This window comes from Larus michahellis, chromosome 1 (assembly GCF_964199755.1).
Source record: "Larus michahellis chromosome 1, bLarMic1.1, whole genome shotgun sequence".
Classification (NCBI taxonomy): Eukaryota; Metazoa; Chordata; class Aves; order Charadriiformes; family Laridae; genus Larus; species Larus michahellis.
The window spans coordinates 150,716,820-150,734,562 of NC_133896.1; the positions used below are offsets into that span (position 1 = coordinate 150,716,820).

Consider the following 17,743-nt stretch of genomic DNA (forward strand, 5'->3'; position numbering starts at 1 on the left):
TTCTGATTTATTAAAACTTCAGTAAGATGTCAAAAATGGTTTTAGAAAAGGTTTAGATATGGAGCCCCAAAGTTCAGTTTAAAATCCATACTTAGGCATTTAAATAAAAGTGAACCAACTCTGAGAAACGCTGAGTAGCTCAACCTTATCATGGGAAGAAACTGCAGGTGCCAAGCACCTTGGAAGTCAGATTGTGCAGATTTAAGCTTTTGTCTTTTTTGCCTTTTAAAATAGACAGGGTTTTCACATTCAAATTCTGGCTTTTCTTTCTTTGTTAATAATGGACTTCAGGAAAGGCATAAAATGCATATTTAATTTCTGAATAAGTATTGTACCTAAATGGTGTTTTGTTAATAGGTAGCATGTGGCATTTAGTAGAGCTAGTTTGTTCGAAGTTCATGTTTATGCTGAGCTATCATCATGTTCATTCCTAGGCTAAAGAAAGTTGCAAGATTTGATTTCAGTTGTAAGCTAACTCATTCTTCCATTTTTTGGTCTGCTAACTGTGTGGGTTTAACCAGATGTTTTAAAAACATGCCAACTTGAGCAGGAGTAATATTTATTGAAAGTTATTTTATCTAGGAATCTCAGAAAATCAAAATCAGTATTAAGTTGATAAATAGGTGCTGTAGATACACTTCCTGTGTTCCACCTGAAGATGAGGTTACAATGGCCTTATACTTCTGTTTTATAATAGTTGGGGGGGGTTAATGCTATTTTAATATAAAATAAACACTGCCATATTCTACCACTTTGAAAGCAGTCCAGGTAATCTCACATTTATCAAAGGAAATGTATGCTGCATGTTAGGATATGCAAATCTTTAGCTCACTTGAAGAGATTCCAAATGTTCTCTGTATACATTAAGCCTCTGGGAATGGGGTGGAACTGATGCAAGTTGTCCCGTATCACTGCTCCAGGGGGACTGCTTGCACTAAGTGGAATACTCATTTGGTTATTTAATGTGGACACATCCTGCTTGTGTTTCTGAAGCAACACCAGTCTTCCTCTGCAACAAATTCTGCAGTATGTTGGATATTGGAGAGTCAGGGCTTTAAAGAAAACAAACAAGCAAAAAACCCTCCACCCAAAGCCAACTCCACAACTAGCTGCCTTTATTCTTAGCTGCGTTCTATTCCTTTGTAATCTCTCTTTTCATCTGTTACTCTCCCCTGTTGTTAAATGGGAATGGAATAATTGAGATGTTCTGACAACACAAACGGTAACCATTACGTCATCTTCCATAGCTTTGGGTTGGTTGCTCAGGGGCTATTTTGGTAGAACCATCGTTACTTATATGGCTTTCTGTGTTTGAGACAAGTCCTTGTGTTAGAGCTCTTGCAGGTGGCCCATCTGGGCGAAGACTGCAGAATACTGTTGCAAGGCAGTTTATATTCAGTTCTTGCACCTGCTTTGTGGGAGAACTTGAATCTTCATAGATCTTGATACATTGCCTTCATCTGTGTTAATTCAACTCTGACTATATCAAAAGTAAAGTTTTAAGTTCTTCACAGTTAAATTTTTGGTAGAAGTAACTTTTGGTAATGGAGCACTTGGGTATTGAGTATTTTAGGATACTAACATAGTATAAGCTAGAGCTGCTTACCATCAAAATTTTGAAATGTGGAATTATTTTAAAGATGAAGTTGACATCTTGCCCTTCCTTCATAGAAATGATTGATAGTGTATGAAATGATATTTCTAGCAAAAGTAATATTTTAATCTTCGATCAATATATGCTTCTGTGGTAAATGAATGTTTTTGCTTTACTCAATTTGAGCAAGGTCCCATTCTCTAGACAAAGTTTTCTCTGGGTAGGACAGTATTCTGAGAATCTGTCTTTTGTTTTTTTGTTGATAAACAATCTTGCTTTGCATTTCCTTTGAAATGTTTTCCTTAGGGGATTTTTGTAACGTTTTCATGTTTCTTTTTTTGTGAGATCTAGTATCTGTCAGGATATTCTATGACAGCCTGAGGTGGCCTTGAAAGCAATTGCTTGGTAAGGATCAAATATTTGAGGCCTTCTTGCAGGTCTTGAGACCTTATGTTACTTGAAGTAACATAAGAGGATGGGAAGTTTAGCAAATTGGTCTATTTTCTTCAAGAACTCTTAGCAGAAGATAGTGGAGAATCTTAGCAACTAGGGAGTTTATCCAAATTGCTGATTTTCTTACATTTTAAACAAATATATTTACAAATAGTGAAAGGACCTATAAGGTACCTGTAATGTGCAGCCAAATGTTTACATGGTACATTTGATACACTTCTATTTGTGAGAGTTTGAGATTGTTGGATTTTTTAAAAAAAATGTTGCAAAATGAAATTTTCATTTCCCTTGGAGCTCGCTAAGTGTAACAAACTGTTGATGGTAAATTGACATTTACTCCACATCTACCTCTGGTCTTGTTCGCATATCATGCTAGACTGCAAAATGCTGCCAAAGCAAATGATAGTTTATTACACTCTTATATTCATTCAAATCACAGTTGGTGACATGATTGGATAAGACTCTACTAATGGTGTTTTGTATATGGGGTTTTGCTAACTGTTTGGAAAAGGTACGATTTGTTGTATGGTGTCTAAGTTAGATTCCTAACATAAAATGGGGCATTTGCTCCGTTTAGTATGTTATGTGGACACTAACTTTTTGTAAAGTGTAATATAAAAGAACTTTCTTGATTTGTGAAAAGCCAGTGAAATCTGGAAGCTGAGAAACAATTGGTCTGTATGCTAGTAAATATACAAAAATAAAACCGTTCTGTTTTCTTTTGCTTTTCTGAGTTAGAGATGCATTTGCATTCTCAAACTTATGTGCTTCAGTTACTCTAACTTCAGTTAAAGGAGCAACTTGACTGTGTCACTCAACCAGTGATGCATACGGTTTCATGGGAAACAGGAAGAATGCTCTGGTGACTAATTCTCTACTCTTGTACACCATGCAGGCTTCCTCCACGTAAGGAACTATCATTTTCTTCAGAATGGGGTAGAAAAGGCATTCCCTTTCAGTCTGTAGAGGTAACCTTGTAAGACCAGCTCATTTCATTTCATTAAAAGTAGCCGGATACATTACAAGTCAACACCCAAGTTCTTATTGTTGGAGCTCGCTCTCTCTGATCTTCTGACTCCCTGCATTCGTTCAGGAAGTTTCCAAGCTGCGTGTATTTGGAGACTAGGAGAGTTTTTCTGGGTGCCTGACTTTGTGTGCTTTCCACATTATTACACTTTTGCGTTCAAGGCTTCTGCTATTCACTCCTGTCTGACACAGGATAGTGATTTAACCCACGTGAAACTTTTCATCTGCTGTGTGACAACTGGTCTTACAATTGTTTCAGCAGTTGCCAAAGTTACTAAAAGAAAGAAATACCTAGGGAAAAACATATTTGTTAAACTCTCAAATTCATAAAGAATTTACCTGAATTGAATCTTGAGGATATTTATCTATGCTCCCAGCATGTCAAAATCTAAGTGGGGAGCTTTTGATTGACTTCAGTTCTCTCTCCAGTCTCGTAAGAAAGAATAGGAGATGGAAGAAGAAGAATGTATCTGCTGAATTTATATCCTTTGCTTTTCAGTAATAGATTTCTATCAGTTTTCATAGATCAAGTGAACGTTTTACAGATGTGTCTAAACTATATGCAGTAAGAAAAAAAATGTAATTACTCTTTTAAAAGGGCACTTTCTCAATCTGTATTTGCTTCACAGTGAATAACTAGATATTTTTGCTAGTTAAGTTTGAGCCAATAACTCAAGGACTTACCTACCCAACTTTTTGCAGGAGCTGGTTTCCTTTTTAAAAGAATTTCCCTCTTGATCCCTAGAGCAGCAATGAATTCCATTACAAGGACATTCGTACAATACACTGCAGATATTAACTCAGACTTTGGAAAGAGTTGGGTTGCAGCAGTGAAGAACATGAGTGCAGGCTTCTTTATCCATTTGAACCTCACCCTTGTTAATTACCATATTATCGTCTAGGTTGTGGTATCCGTTTTTTATCAGTGTGGGTGGACCTAGCATTATACAGGGACAAAAGATCAGGAGCAAAATCTTACATGCTTTGACAGTTCATGTTTGCCTGAAGGAGTGTGTGTCTGTACCAGCTTCTTGCAGTGAAAAGTGCTAGCTGTGACTGCTCCAGGAAATTCTACTGTAAAATTTGGCACCAGGTAGCACCATACTTGTGCAGATCATTGCGGCTTGATAATCCACAGCCTGGAGAGCATCCCTTACGTGATTATTGCTTGGGATGTATGTTCATTAAAGTGCACACTGCTTTACCTGGATTTTACCATGTCCGATGGTAGAGAAAACAAGTGAGGTTTGTCCTATTTCTGTAGATCTGGCTAACATCAAGCTTAAAGAGTATAAGGAAAGCTGTATCTGAGCAAAACATAATACTGTACTCCTTATTTCAAAATCAGAATAGTCAACAAAAGAGTAAAATAAAATATAGTCCTGGCATCAGAATTCCTTTTTAGTGACTTCTGCCTTTATCACCTATAATTCTACTGTGGTGGTTTAGTCTGGAATCTAAAGTTAGCAAACTGTGATGTCTGTCATGGCTGCTTCCCTATGTCTTTTTTTTTATAGGCTTTAGCCTCTTAAATATACTGTCTTATATTCTCCTCTTTTCAGAACTGGAAAAGCTTGAAGGCCTTAAAAGACTGTTAATATTTGAAACATTTCCTGGGATAATGAGTTTTACTTCCAAACTACCTTCCCGACAGAACAGGCTGGCACTTCAGTATTACCGGTTCATTCAACATAGTCTTCTTGGCTTTGTGGTGTTTCCCACATTATGCATGATAAAAAACGTCTCTTAAGTCAATTCTGATCTTAGATTTTCAGTACACAGCTGGTTCTCTGTAGACACCACAGGTGATATGCTAGTCATGTCGTTTGCTCACGTATAATACAGTGCTTAAAATCTACCTCATCTTTTCTCGCTTCCTGCTCTTGTGGTTGGTGGGAACTGTTCTGCTTGAGTCTTGTTTTTGTTTCTTAAACTCCTCTTATGAAGACCAGGTTGGAGTGAATTGTAATAGAGGAGGAGGATGTTTTGCCCTTCTTTGCGAGCTACTGAATAGGCTCTGGGGAAGAGAAGTATCCAGAAACTGCACTGTGGCAAGCAAGAGTTGCAACAAGGTGCTGCTGTCAGCACGTCTTCCACCAAGGAGAATGAGAAACTGCAGTGAGAACTAGGGAACAGACAGCTAATCCTCAGGAGAGACTGAGCGAGCTTTCTTCAATGTTCTTCTCTAAACAACAAATTCACTGCAAAATTGCTGGCTGTTACAGAAGCTTGCTTATGCCTTTCACAGTTACCAAGCAGATAAAATCCTCAAGCCCATCTGTACTGATGTCAGTTTGAAGCAGTGGGTTCAGCATTCAGGGGGCCCTGGTTAACTCTGTATCAGCAGACACTTTTCTCGGTTGTGTTTTGCTTTTGTGGGGTTTTGTAGGTTTTGTTTTTTTTTTTCTTTTTTGATGGGGATGGGGTAGAGATGGGTAACTTTGGAGGGCTGGCTCTCATTCAGATTCCTCTGGTCTGATAAGGTTTTCCCTAGCAAATGGAGAACAGGTGTATAGGTTTACTGTTTGATTCCACTGATTGTGTAGCAGTTACAGCAGTTAGTGCAAAACATCACAGCTGATAAACCATTTCTCTTTCTAATATCCATATGCGTACTGGAAAAAGATATGAATACTTTTATGTTATGGCTTAATCTGGTTTTGTATGGGTTTTAGAAGGTGAGGAGAGAAATTGTTGTCTTTATTACAAGTTAAGTTAGACAAGTCAAAATGAGACTTTTTTGACCATAGAAGAAGGATCAAGAACAAGTGCTTGCTGATGGAGACATAAAACGAGGAGGAATCAGCAAGCAAAGCAAAGAGATTTACAGTAGTAGAGTGCAGATATAATCTACTGTTAGTGTTGATGCAGTTTGTTTAAGGTTCATAATTGTGTCTTTAAATTAATATCATGGTCTTTAGCGTCTGTCTATTTAGCCCATGTTTCATAAGTAGGAGGTTCTGTCTGTTACCGCAGTCACTTTGTAAATTGTGGTATAGTTTGATTACTGTCACTAAATCCTCCATTCAATGCAACCTTTAATTTACAGCAAACTTATGTTGCTCACTCTATGGAGACACACCCTCCCCCTCACCAAGTTGAAAAACTGTAGCTAGAATAGCACTTGTTATTTGGCCTGTTAAAGTTAACTGAGGATGGCAGAACAACTGCCTGTTGTTCTTCAGGTACTATGGCTAGTAATTCTTAACAATAGTTTTGTGGTCCTTGCAATGTTTGGAGCAGGTGACATGGAAGGGAGTGCTGCATAGAACATGTGTAGCCTGAAAATTAAGAGTTAACTATTTTGAATTTACAGTTTGCTCCAAATTAAATTTCAATCTACATGCTTTATTAGTGCTTTGGTGCTGATGCTTAACATGTATTTGTTCAAAGGCATGAACAAAGTTCTGAAAAGATATCAAAGTCTGAAAAATAATTATTCAAACTGAAGCGTTTATTGTCATGTCAGCTGTTGTAAGCAAAAAGGAAGAAGCCTAAAGCTGTGTGGAATAAATTATTAGTTTGTCATGTTAATGGAGAAGTGTACTGCTGTTCAACTGTTTGACTTCTGTGTTAGACTTCTTAAGTTCTGGAATTTATCTCAAGCATTTCCTATTTTTTTTCCTTAAAGTAAGAATTCAAATGCAACATACAAATAAAATGGTTGTTGCTTCACATGTCTCTGTACTTTATTCTGTAGAGCATATTATAATACCAGAAAAATTCTGGGTTTTGGGTAAGGCTGCTTGCAATCTATCAGGGAAAAAAATGTGCTTAGACTTTTGTCAATGGTGTGTTCTGTTTATTTTAAGTTGCTGTGTGCAGCCTTTCTTAAGATAATTATTTAAAGGTTCTAGCACAGTAATAGAAAACTTTGCCTCTTCTGATTCTGAAGTAAAAACCTGAAAAATAGAATTTCATTTTGGATAGGTGTCATTTTAGAGGATGATACTTTAAGTAAGCCTTAAGGAACAGTAATCAATAAAATAATGGAAAAGATGTTAACTAAGTAATTCTTGAAGGTAGAATTTACATGTTACTTGAAAAAAGATGTATTGCAAAGTTCCATTGTCAGTGTTCATCACTGTTATGTTCCTATCGGATTTAATGGGATAAAGCCCAATGGTCTATTTTCTAGAATTGTAACAGTTTAAAAATATTCTCTCTCTGTTTCAACAGGCCAGTTGGAATGCCAAAAATGGAAAAAGTTTACCTACATAACCCTAGCTCAGAAGAAACAATTACATTAGTATCAATATCTGCTACAACATCACATTTTCATGCATCATTTTTTCAAAATAGGGTAAGTTACCCTGCTTTCTCATAATGAGTTTTTACTTCCCCTTCCTCACCCCAAATGGGAGCTTGATTTCCCTCCCTTCTTTAAATGAGCTACTTACTGCAACAATTACATACCTGAAAGTATTAAGATACTGCAGTTCTTGATCTCATATCAATTACCAAGCAAATTTGAACTGAGCACGGAAACACACACAAACCGTGTATTGTGGTTTAACCTGGCAGGCAGCTAAATACCACACAGCTGTTCACTCACTTTCCCCCCTGCAGTGGGATGGGGGGCAGAATCAGAAAAAAAAAAAGGTAAAACTCGTGGGTTGAGTCAAAGACAGTTTAATAGGACAGAAAAGGAAGAGGAAAAAATTAATATAATAATAATAATTAAAATAAGTGATGCACAATGCAATTGCTCACCAGCTGTTGACCGATGCCCAGCCAGTCCCTGAGCAGCAGCTGCTCCCTGGCCCACTCCCCCCAGTTTATATGCTGAGCATGATGTCATATGGTATGGAATATCCCTTTGGCCAGTTTGAGTCAGCTGTCCTGACTGTGTCCCCTCCCAGCTTCTTCTGCATCTCCAGCCTACTTGCTGGCAGGACATGAGAAGCTGAAAAATCCTTGACTTAGTATAAGCACTGCTTAGCAACAACTAAAATGTCGGTGTGTTACCAACATTATTCTCATACTAAATCCAAAATACTGCACTATACCAGTTACTACAAAGAAAATTATGCCAGCTAAAACCAGGACAGCCTACTAGAAGAGAAGGAATGAAATATTGCATTAGGAGTTCTGACTGCGTTGGAAGTGCATACTGTAACTGATGGTTTAACAGCAGGTCTCCTTTGTTGCTGAAGTGACTAAGTGTACAATGCCTTAGTGCACATACAGGAACAAGCTGTTATAATTTTTTCTGAAAATTCTAAATCCAGTGAAGCGGTGTTAGTGTGAAGCAGTCACTCCAATGCATCTACAACTACTGCAATCATGTTACAGGAATTTGCAAGTTAAAAAGCATGGTGTCAGCAGGGTTAACTCTTAACCACATTACTGTCAGATATAGTCCTCTAGTTTCAGTTTTGTCGGCAGGGCCTGTGGCTTAGCAGGGGCCATGTCAACACTAAAAACTTCAGAAAACCTGTCTATAAACAACCTTTCTTGCTTAATGGAAGTCTTGTAGTAATTGCCTTTCTCCAGTATTCTGTCCAAAATATTTCTGTGATAAGCTGAACTCTTAAGTTCATAAAAATTCAATTAAATATGATCCTGCACTGGGTAGTAGTTGTAAAATATTGGTGTTTTTATTATTTTTTTACACATTTTTATTTGTCTAAAACTTCTATTCTTTTTTTTTTTTTCCCCAAATCTGCAGTAGACTTTATAACTTCAGTTTTCCATAAATAACACAAGGAGATCTTCTGTAGCACAAAACCTGTTGTTCATCTGCAGGGTGGAATGTCTTCAATACAGTTTTGCTTATTCATCTGCTTGCTTGCTTTTATTTTTTCCAGAAAATTCTTCCAGGAGGGAATACGTCCTTTGATGTAGTTTTCCTCGCAAGAGTAGTGGGAAATGTAGAGAACACTTTATTTATTAACACTTCTAATCATGGGGTATTTACTTATCAGGTAAGAGAATTACAGTCTTTCAGAAGTTGTGAAGTGTGAATCAATGAGAGCAGTATCTGTTATGGCATGCTTAATACATATTGCACAATAGTAGTGGTGGGGGTTTTTTTATCAGCCCAGTTGAAGAAGTTTCCATCCCTGCTGCTTGTTGTAACACAGAGGTATACCATTGTAAATATCTGTAGGGCAGTACTGTAAGCCAGGTCGATGAAATTGTGTAGGGTTTAAAATCCTCCCAGCTTCTTTGTGTGTTATTTTACTGGCTCATTGCAGTGATCTAGATCGTTCTTTAGCTCTGTGCTCATCTGATCCAGTGACAAGACAATGTTACTTATTAAGCTGGCAAAAAATTACTCTCTTGAAATTCAGAAAGATAAAGCAGACAGCTGAGAGAGTCTGAAAAGTGAGAGAAATCCTCTTGTTGAAAGAATATGACTCTTACCGTGTCAGTGTTTTGAAAACAACAACAAAAACGCTTCCCATATGGATAGTCTGTTCCATAATGGTATGTTTAAAGGGTATTTCACATCTTTTGAACCTTTAGCTGGTATCTAGTGTTTCAGAGTATCAGAAAAAAAAGATGGCATTTTGACTTCCTGTGTTCTAAATATATCAGTGCAAGTAGTAGCTATGAGAAATACCCTTTAACTGCAAACTAAACCAGTTTTTTTTTATTTCAATGCTTTAGCATGATACTGTTTTTAAATGTTTGGTTAGAAGTATACCATAAAATTAATTGAAAAAGAGTTCTTGGTGGATTGCTAAGACTGGTGCATGTATGTTAGGCTCTGCAAGCATTACATACAGCTACTTAAGCTTGTTTTTCTTTTTCTGAACTAGGTGTTTGGCATTGGAGTACCGAACCCCTATCGACTGCGCCCATTTATTGGGGCACGAGTTCCTGTAAATAGCAGTTTTTCTCCAATAATAAATATACATAACCCTCACAGTGAACCTTTGCAGGTAAGTCTAAGAGAAAAACATTAAATGCTCATTTATGTTTATGATATTAAACAGAAGTGTTGTTTATTTTGGTACTTCTTAAAATTCTGTTTGAACTTTAAAGCTATTTGAGGCAAAGTATTCCATAATATATAAATGTTTTTATCTTTCAATGCAAATCAGTTGTATGAGAAATTGTAGATTATGCTCAGAGATCTCTTAATTTGCAGAATTGAGGGTTTACTGTGAAATTTCTGTTTTTAAAATGGTCGTAATTACTGCAAAATAAAGAATTAGACTTCACTGGTAATGAAGAAAAAAACTGAAGCAAACAAAGTAAAATAGGTCTTGTGCTTTTAATCCAGGCATGCCTCAGCTTTCTTCTGCTTGTTTTGCACGCATAAGGTGTCTTTACGGTGTACCCTGGAATGTAATGTTGGCAAGCATTCTTATGTTAAGGCGGGATCTGATGTCTGTACTTAACCAAACAAGTGAATGAACAGTCCATTGATAAACATGATCTGATTCTGTTGAGGGAGTGATCTACAAACTGTGCAATGCTACAGAAAGCACAAAGTGTAGCACTAGCAAATGGCTATATTGTCATTAATTGTGAATTTATGAGATAGTCCAGTGGTCACATAGTTGCTAACCATTGCCATTGCACTGTATAATACCTGATAACTGAAACAGGATCCTTTTAAAGCTGAGCATTAACATTTTCCTGTTATCCACCTCAGGTCGTAGAAATGTATTCCAGTGGAGGTGATCTCCATTTAGAGCTTCCAACAGGTCAGCAAGGAGGTACAAGGAAGCTATGGGTGAGTAGTCATGTCTTTCAGCATTCATTATATTTGTTTGAGGAGGTTTTATTTTGGCACGATTTTAGGTTTTGGGGGGTTTTTTTGCCAGTTTTGTTTCTTGTCATCTGATTGTTTAAAATACCACATAAAAATTGAAACAATAACAGGGTCTGTTAATTGTATGGTAATAGGAATTCTTGAAGGAAAGGTTTAATTAAAAGAAGCCATCTGTATTGAGATGTACTTTTTTGAAATGAGAGGAATAAGTTCAATAAGTCCAATCTTCAGAAAAGGCAAGAAGGAGGACCCAGGGAACTACAGACCGGTTAGTCTCACCTCTGTCCCTGGGAAGGTAATGGAGCGACTCATTCTGGATGTCATCTCCAAACACATTGAGGAACAGGAAGTTATTGGAAATGGTCAACATGGATTTACCAAGGGTAAATCGTGCTTGACCAATCTGATAGCTTTCTATGATGTTACAACTGGTTGGCTGGATGAGGGGAGAGCCGTAGATGTCATCTACCTTGACTTTAGCAAGGCTTTTGACACTGTCTCCTATAACATCCTCATTAGGAAGCTGAGGAAGTATGGGCTAGATGAGGTGACAGTGAGGTGGATTGAGAGCTGTCTGTGTGACAGAACTCAGAGGGTTGTGACCAGTGGCACAGAGTCTAGTTGGAGGCCTGTAACCAGTGGCATCCCCCAGGGGTCAATACTCGGTCCAGTTTTGTTCAGTATATTCATTAATGACCTGGATGATGGGACAGAGTGTATCCTCAGCAAGTTCGCTGATGATATCAAACTGGGAGGGGTGGCTGACACTCCAGAGGGCCATGCTGCCATCCAGCGTGACCTGGACAGGCTGGAGATTTGGGGAGAGAAGAACCTAATGAGGTTCAACAAAAGCAAGTGCAAGGTCCTGCACCTGGGGAGGAAGAATGCTAAGCACCAGTATAGGTTAGGGGTGGACCTGCTGGGAAGTAGTTCTGAGGAGAAGGATCTGGGGGTCCTGGTAGACAGCAAATTATCCATGAGCCAACAATGTGCCCTTGTTGCCAAAAAGGCCAATGGAATCCTGGGCTGCACAGGGAAGAGTGTGGCCAGTAGGTCGAAGGAGGTCATTCTCCCCCTCTACTCTGCACTGGTGAGGCCACAACTGGAGTACTGCATCCAGTTTTGGGCTCCCCTGTTCAAGGGGGACAGGGAACTGCTGGAGTGAGTCCAGCAAAGGGCAACTAAGATGACTGAGGGACTGGAGCAATCTCCCTTATGAGGAAAGGCTGAGAGAGCTGGGACTCTTTAGCCTGGAGAAGAGAAGGCTGAGGGGAGACCTTATTATGGCATACAAGTATCTAAAGGGTGGGTTGAAGGAGGATGGTGCCAGACTTTTTTCAATGGTTCCCAGTGACAGGATGAGGGGCAATGGGCACAAGTTGGAACATAGGAAGTTCCGTTCAAACACACGGAAAAACTTCTTTATGGTGAGGGTGACAGAGCACTGGAACAGGCTGCCCAGGGAGGTTGTGGGGTCCCCTTCTCTGGAGATTTTCAAGACTCGCCTGGATGCAGTCCTGAGGGATGTGCTCTAGGCAATCCTGCTTTAGCAGGGGAGTTGGACTAGCTGATCTCTAGAGGTCCCTTCCAACTCTGAAGATTCTGTGATTACCAGTAGAATGAATTACACGTACCTAAGCATCCATGACAATATAGTACTTCTGATGGCCTATGAGTTGGATCTAACCAACAGGAAAAATATACAGAAGTTTGTTTGTTTTGTTTTGTTTTTAAACTGAGAAGGTCCTTCCTGCAAATCATGATGAATGCATACATGGGTTCAAAAAGCAGCTGAATGAACTTAGGGAAGAGAATCTATTAAGGAGTACTAAATAAAACATCAGCGTGTCTAGCTGCAATAAATCCCTACATCATGAGTTGAGAGTGGCTGGAAACTCTTCTAGAAAATACATTCATGCCCTGCAGTTAATCTTTTCTCTTCACATCTGCTGCTGGAGACAGGGTAGTGGGTTGGATGGACTCATGGTCTGGCCCATTAAAGCCATTTTGTTACGTTTGTCACTTAATGTAATTTTGAAGTAACACATACTGATATCTTTTAAGTGAAATAAATTTTAGAAGCATGCTGAAGGTAAAGTATTGGCTCCATGCTGTATATCACACTGTTAGTAATGACCAACTAAATACAAAACCTATTTTCCTCTTTAATTAGAATTATTCCTTTTTTTGGTGATTGTTTTTTGTCTGGGAGAGACTTTAAAGTCATCGGGCTCCAAAACTTGTCTCTTGAACTCAAATGTATCATTACAGTCACTGACGGTTACATCTGTTGTAATGAGTAAAGCCAGGATATTTCCAAGTGAGCTAAGAAGTACAATTGCAAAATTTAATTCCTGGCATTTGTGGAGAAGGTCCATGACGATGGCAGTATCTTAGTTTTAGATACAAAAGTTGCAAACAAGTGAGTATGAATACAGATCACAAGCATTTTAAAAAAAAGCAGTGGAAAGAGTAAGCAGATGCTGAGGGTTAGATGTAAACATTAAAATGGATTTTTTTTTTTTAAATACAATGCTTTTTTTAAATGAAGGTGCATTTCAATACATGTATTCATTTAAAAAAATTAATTCATTATGATTTGTCACTGATCCCTAGTTACACATATGGAAGAGTCAAATCAAATCCTTTGAAACGTTAATGAACAGCTGCGTTATGTTAGGTCTGTGAATAAGTGTGAAAAAAGAACCTGAAAGCTTCTTAGTTTAGGGACTCACCAAGTAGTGGCAGTTGAAACCAGTTACTTTGATATTCAACAGTTTCCACAGAATACAACTCCAGTTATTGTAGGGCCATTTGAGGAACCCGAAGGTGCACAAATCCATGGGACTTGAGATTCATCCATGGGTCCTGAGGGAACTGGCAGATGAGGTTGCCAAGACACTATCCATCGTATTTGAGAAGTCGTGGCAGTCTGGTGAAGTTCCCGCTGACTGGAAGAGGGGAAAGAGGAAAGGAAGACCCAGGGAACTATAGGCCAGTCAGTCTCACCTCTGTGCCCAGCAAGATCATGGAGCAGATCCTCCTGGAAACTACGCTAAGGCACATGGAAAATAAGGAGGTGATCGGTGACAGGCAACATGGCTTCACTAAGGGCAAATAATGCCTGTCACTAAGGGCAAATAGTGCCTGACAGATTTGGTGGCCTTCTACAACAGAGTTACAATATTGGTGGATAAAGGAAGAACAACTGACATCATCTGCCTGGACTTGTGCAAGGCATTTTACACTGTCCTGCACGACATCCTTGTATCTAAAATTGGAGAGATGTGGATTTGATGGATGGTCCACTTGGTAGATAAGGAATTGGCTGGATAGCCACACTCAAAGAGTTGTGGTCAACAGCTCAATGTCCAAGTGGAAACCAGTGACAAGTGGAATTACTCAGGGGTCAGTACTGGGACCAGTGCTGTGTAACATCTTTGTTGGTGACATAGCTAGTGGAATTGAGTGCACCCTCAGCAAGTTTGCCAATGACACCAAGCTGTGTGGAGCAGTTGACACACTGGAGGAAAGTGATGCCATCCAGAGGGACCTGGACAGGCTTGAAAAGTGGACCTGTGCAAACAAGACTAAGTGCAAGATCCCGCATGTGGGTTGGAGCAATCCCAAGCACAAATACAGGTTGGGCGGAGAATGGCTTGAGAGCAGCCCTGAGGAGAAGGACTTGGGGGTGCTGGTTGATGAGAAGCTCAACATGAGCCGGCAATGTGCGCTCACAACCCAGAAAGCCAACCGCAGCCTGGGCCGCATCAAAAGAAGCATGGCCAGCAGGTCGAGGGAGGTGATTCTGCCCCTCCACTCTGCTCTGGTGAGACCCCACCTGGCGCACTGCGTCCAGCTCTGGAACCCCCAGCAAAAGAAGGACATGGACCTGATGGAGTGAGTCCAACAGAGGGCCACGAAGATGATCAGAGGGCTGGAGCACAACTGCTATGCTGCAGCACCTCTGCTATGAGGACAAGCTGAGAGAGTTGATGTTGTTCAGCCTGGAGAAGAGAAGGCTCTGGGGAGACCTTGTAGCAGCCTTCCAGTACTTAAAGGCGGCCTACAGAAAGGGTGGAGAGGGACTTTTTACAAGGGCATGTAGTGACAAGACGAGGGGTAATGGTTTTAAACTGAAAGAGGGTAGATTTAGATTAGGTATCAGGAAGAAATGCTTAACTGTGAGAGTGGTGAGGCACTGGAACAGGTTGCCCAGGGAAGCTGTGGATGCCCCATCCCTGGAGATGTTCAAGGCCAGGCTGGATGGGGCTTTGAGCAACCTGGTCCAGTGGAATGTGTCCCTGGCCACAGCAGGGGGGTTGGAAATAGATTATCTTTAAGTTCCCTTCCAACTCTAACCATTCTATGATTATGCCATGGAAAATATGGCTTGACCTCCAAAATGGTTGGTTTCTACTACAGAAAGCACAGAGTAGGTGTATAAGACAATCCACACCTATATGGATTGCGTCCTGTCCAGTTCCCTTCATCAAAAGCACGAACGAGAGAAGCTGTCAACTGACAACATCAATTGATCCAAGGACTACTCATCAAAAATTCCTGCTTTCTGCCATATTTATTTGCATTTAAAGTGGAAGAAGCTCCAAATTTCAAATCAAGGTTTCCATCTTCTATCCAAAAAAAAAAAAAAAAAGCGAGAGGAAAATCCAGTTCCCCAGCCCTTTTGTATAGTATGATGGGGAAGAACATGCAATGTTAGTATTTCGACTATGGTTCTGAAGTTAGTCGTGTGGTGCAGCTGTGTCCAGCAAATACAGAAAGAGTTGTCTTTTAAACCCTGAATGCAGATTGGAACTGATGGAATAGGCTTGGTACGGAAGCTAAAACACACTTTGACTTTTTGCTGTAAATTGCTTGGTGACTAATAAACCTGAAGCTCCACAAGCTTCTGGCTACTTGCAGTTCTGCACTATTTCAACTCGCGTTTAGCACTGAAACTGTAAGCCTTGTGTCTGCTTTGGAGAAAAAGCAATTAGAATATGCAAAAGCAATATTTCATGTTACTGCACTCAATAACATTTTTATTAATAGATTTTGTTTATTGGTAGAGTCTGTCAATTTAGTTTACTGTCTTTTTACCACAATTTTAATACATAAAACTTAATCAGATGGGATGCGAAAGTCCTGTTGCATATATCTATTAATCAGTGTCATATTAGATGATTACAACTATCCTTACTAAATTTAATGGTAATTTTATAACACGTGGCCTATCTCTTACTGCCATTGCAGCTTTTTTCTCTTAATACAATTATACTCAATGCTTCTATTGTAATTTTTTGGTGTGGCAGCCTTTTTTATAATTACTGCATTCTCATAGATGTGCTTTGATTGTTTATCAGGAAATACCTCCCTATGAAACAAAAGGAGTGATGAGAGCCAGCTTTTCTTCAAGAGAAGCAGATAATCATACAGCCTTCATTAGAATAAAAACAAATGCCTCAGACAACACAGAATTTATCATTCTCCCCGTTGAAGTAGAAGTTACAACAGGTTTGTAGAAAAGTGATTGGTTTGTTGTTGTTTTTTTTAAGTTATTCAGCTTAGTTAACTTTTAGTATAATAAGAAAATGATAACTCTTCTTTTTTTCTTTTTTTCTTTCTTGTTTTCTTTAAAGCGCCAGGAATCTATTCATCAACAGAAATGCTAGATTTTGGTACACTACGAACGCAAGGTAAACTATACTTCAGGTCTCAAAGCATTTATAAGTAGTATGGTGGGGAGGGAAAAGCCCAGTTACCTTTGTACTATTCAGGGTTGCTTGTGGAATGATGCTTTTCAAAAGCCAGAGTTTCAAAAGCAGGATAACAATGTGTTACGACAGTGCACAAATGTATTCACCTGCAAGTATACTTGAGATATGTACAAGCAAACAGTAGTTTGCATATCCAGTAATAATTATTAGTCTCATACACTTGCGCGTGGGTTAGTCTGAAAAGCATTGTCAGTTTACTTAATTCGTTAACTTGTTTTGAAAGGTTGCTTTACATCTGCATGAGTTTTAATAATTTTCAGGCACAGAGAATAGTGGAAGTGTGCAAACTTAATAAAATTTGTTACTTATAAGATCTTTTTTTGAAGTGCCACTTCAAAATTTGAGCGTAACATTTTACGTTTTAAATTAATATTGTTTTGTAAAATAAGAAAAAATATAGCAGAAAGTAGTAAAACTGAAGGTATCTTTTGAAACTGTGAAAGGGACTCATTACTGAAGAATAACAGCATGTATCTTCTTTGAACTGAAAAAGGTAGCTTCTAAAGTACTTTTCCTTGCAACTTACTTAACATGTAAAGATTTTTAAATAAGATTAGTTTCTGCTGAATATTGGTGCATCTGGCAAAATCATTCATTGTAGTATTTTTAGCCTGTTCATTTCTTAATGTGTTAGAAATACAAGTGGTTAGCTGAAGCATGTAATACCTACTAATACAGGAAAGTGCAGTTTTTAAGTATGGCAGTTTCTTGGGAGTAGCTGTTTTCACTGGCTATACTGTCATGTTAGTCTCACTTTTTAACTCTGAACAACAGTGGATTTATATGAGAAACCAGCTAGTGCAGATGACTTTGTATAAGGTTCTTATGTTAAAATAGCCTAATAGCCAGGTGTGTTTTTTGTTCTTTAACAGATCTGCCAAAAATTTTAAATCTGCATTTATTAAATTCAGGAACAAAAGATGTGCCAATTACAGTAAGTTTTATTTCCTTTCAATTTGAAACTTTCTACTTTGATTTTCTTTCTCATAAAAATTGATCATTCATAGGTTCACCATGTAGTGTTCAGAATTAGAAGCTAGGTGATGTGTGACTGAAAACATAACTTAATGGTAAGAAAAATAATCTGTATGCATGGTAAAATTCATTTGCTTCATAGCTTTCTTTGAACAGCTGTTTCAGCATTTATAGGCTGTGCCTACA

The 17,743-nt window shown here is 38.7% G+C and overlaps 1 protein-coding gene across 3 annotated transcripts in view; it reads left to right on the forward strand.

The window, feature by feature from the left end:
- The window catches only part of TMEM131 (transmembrane protein 131), a 106,593-nt gene that overhangs the window by 42,067 nt on the left and 46,783 nt on the right, over positions 1-17,743 (forward strand). For all 3 annotated transcript variants that reach the window (XM_074608448.1, XM_074608458.1, XM_074608438.1), the window contains exons 5-11: positions 7,253-7,376; positions 8,884-9,000; positions 9,841-9,963; positions 10,683-10,763; positions 16,169-16,319; positions 16,445-16,501; positions 17,455-17,516. In XM_074608448.1, coding sequence (XP_074464549.1) covers positions 7,253-7,376; positions 8,884-9,000; positions 9,841-9,963; positions 10,683-10,763; positions 16,169-16,319; positions 16,445-16,501; positions 17,455-17,516 — 715 coding nt within the window. The remainder of the gene's footprint in view (positions 1-7,252; positions 7,377-8,883; positions 9,001-9,840; positions 9,964-10,682; positions 10,764-16,168; positions 16,320-16,444; positions 16,502-17,454; positions 17,517-17,743) is intronic.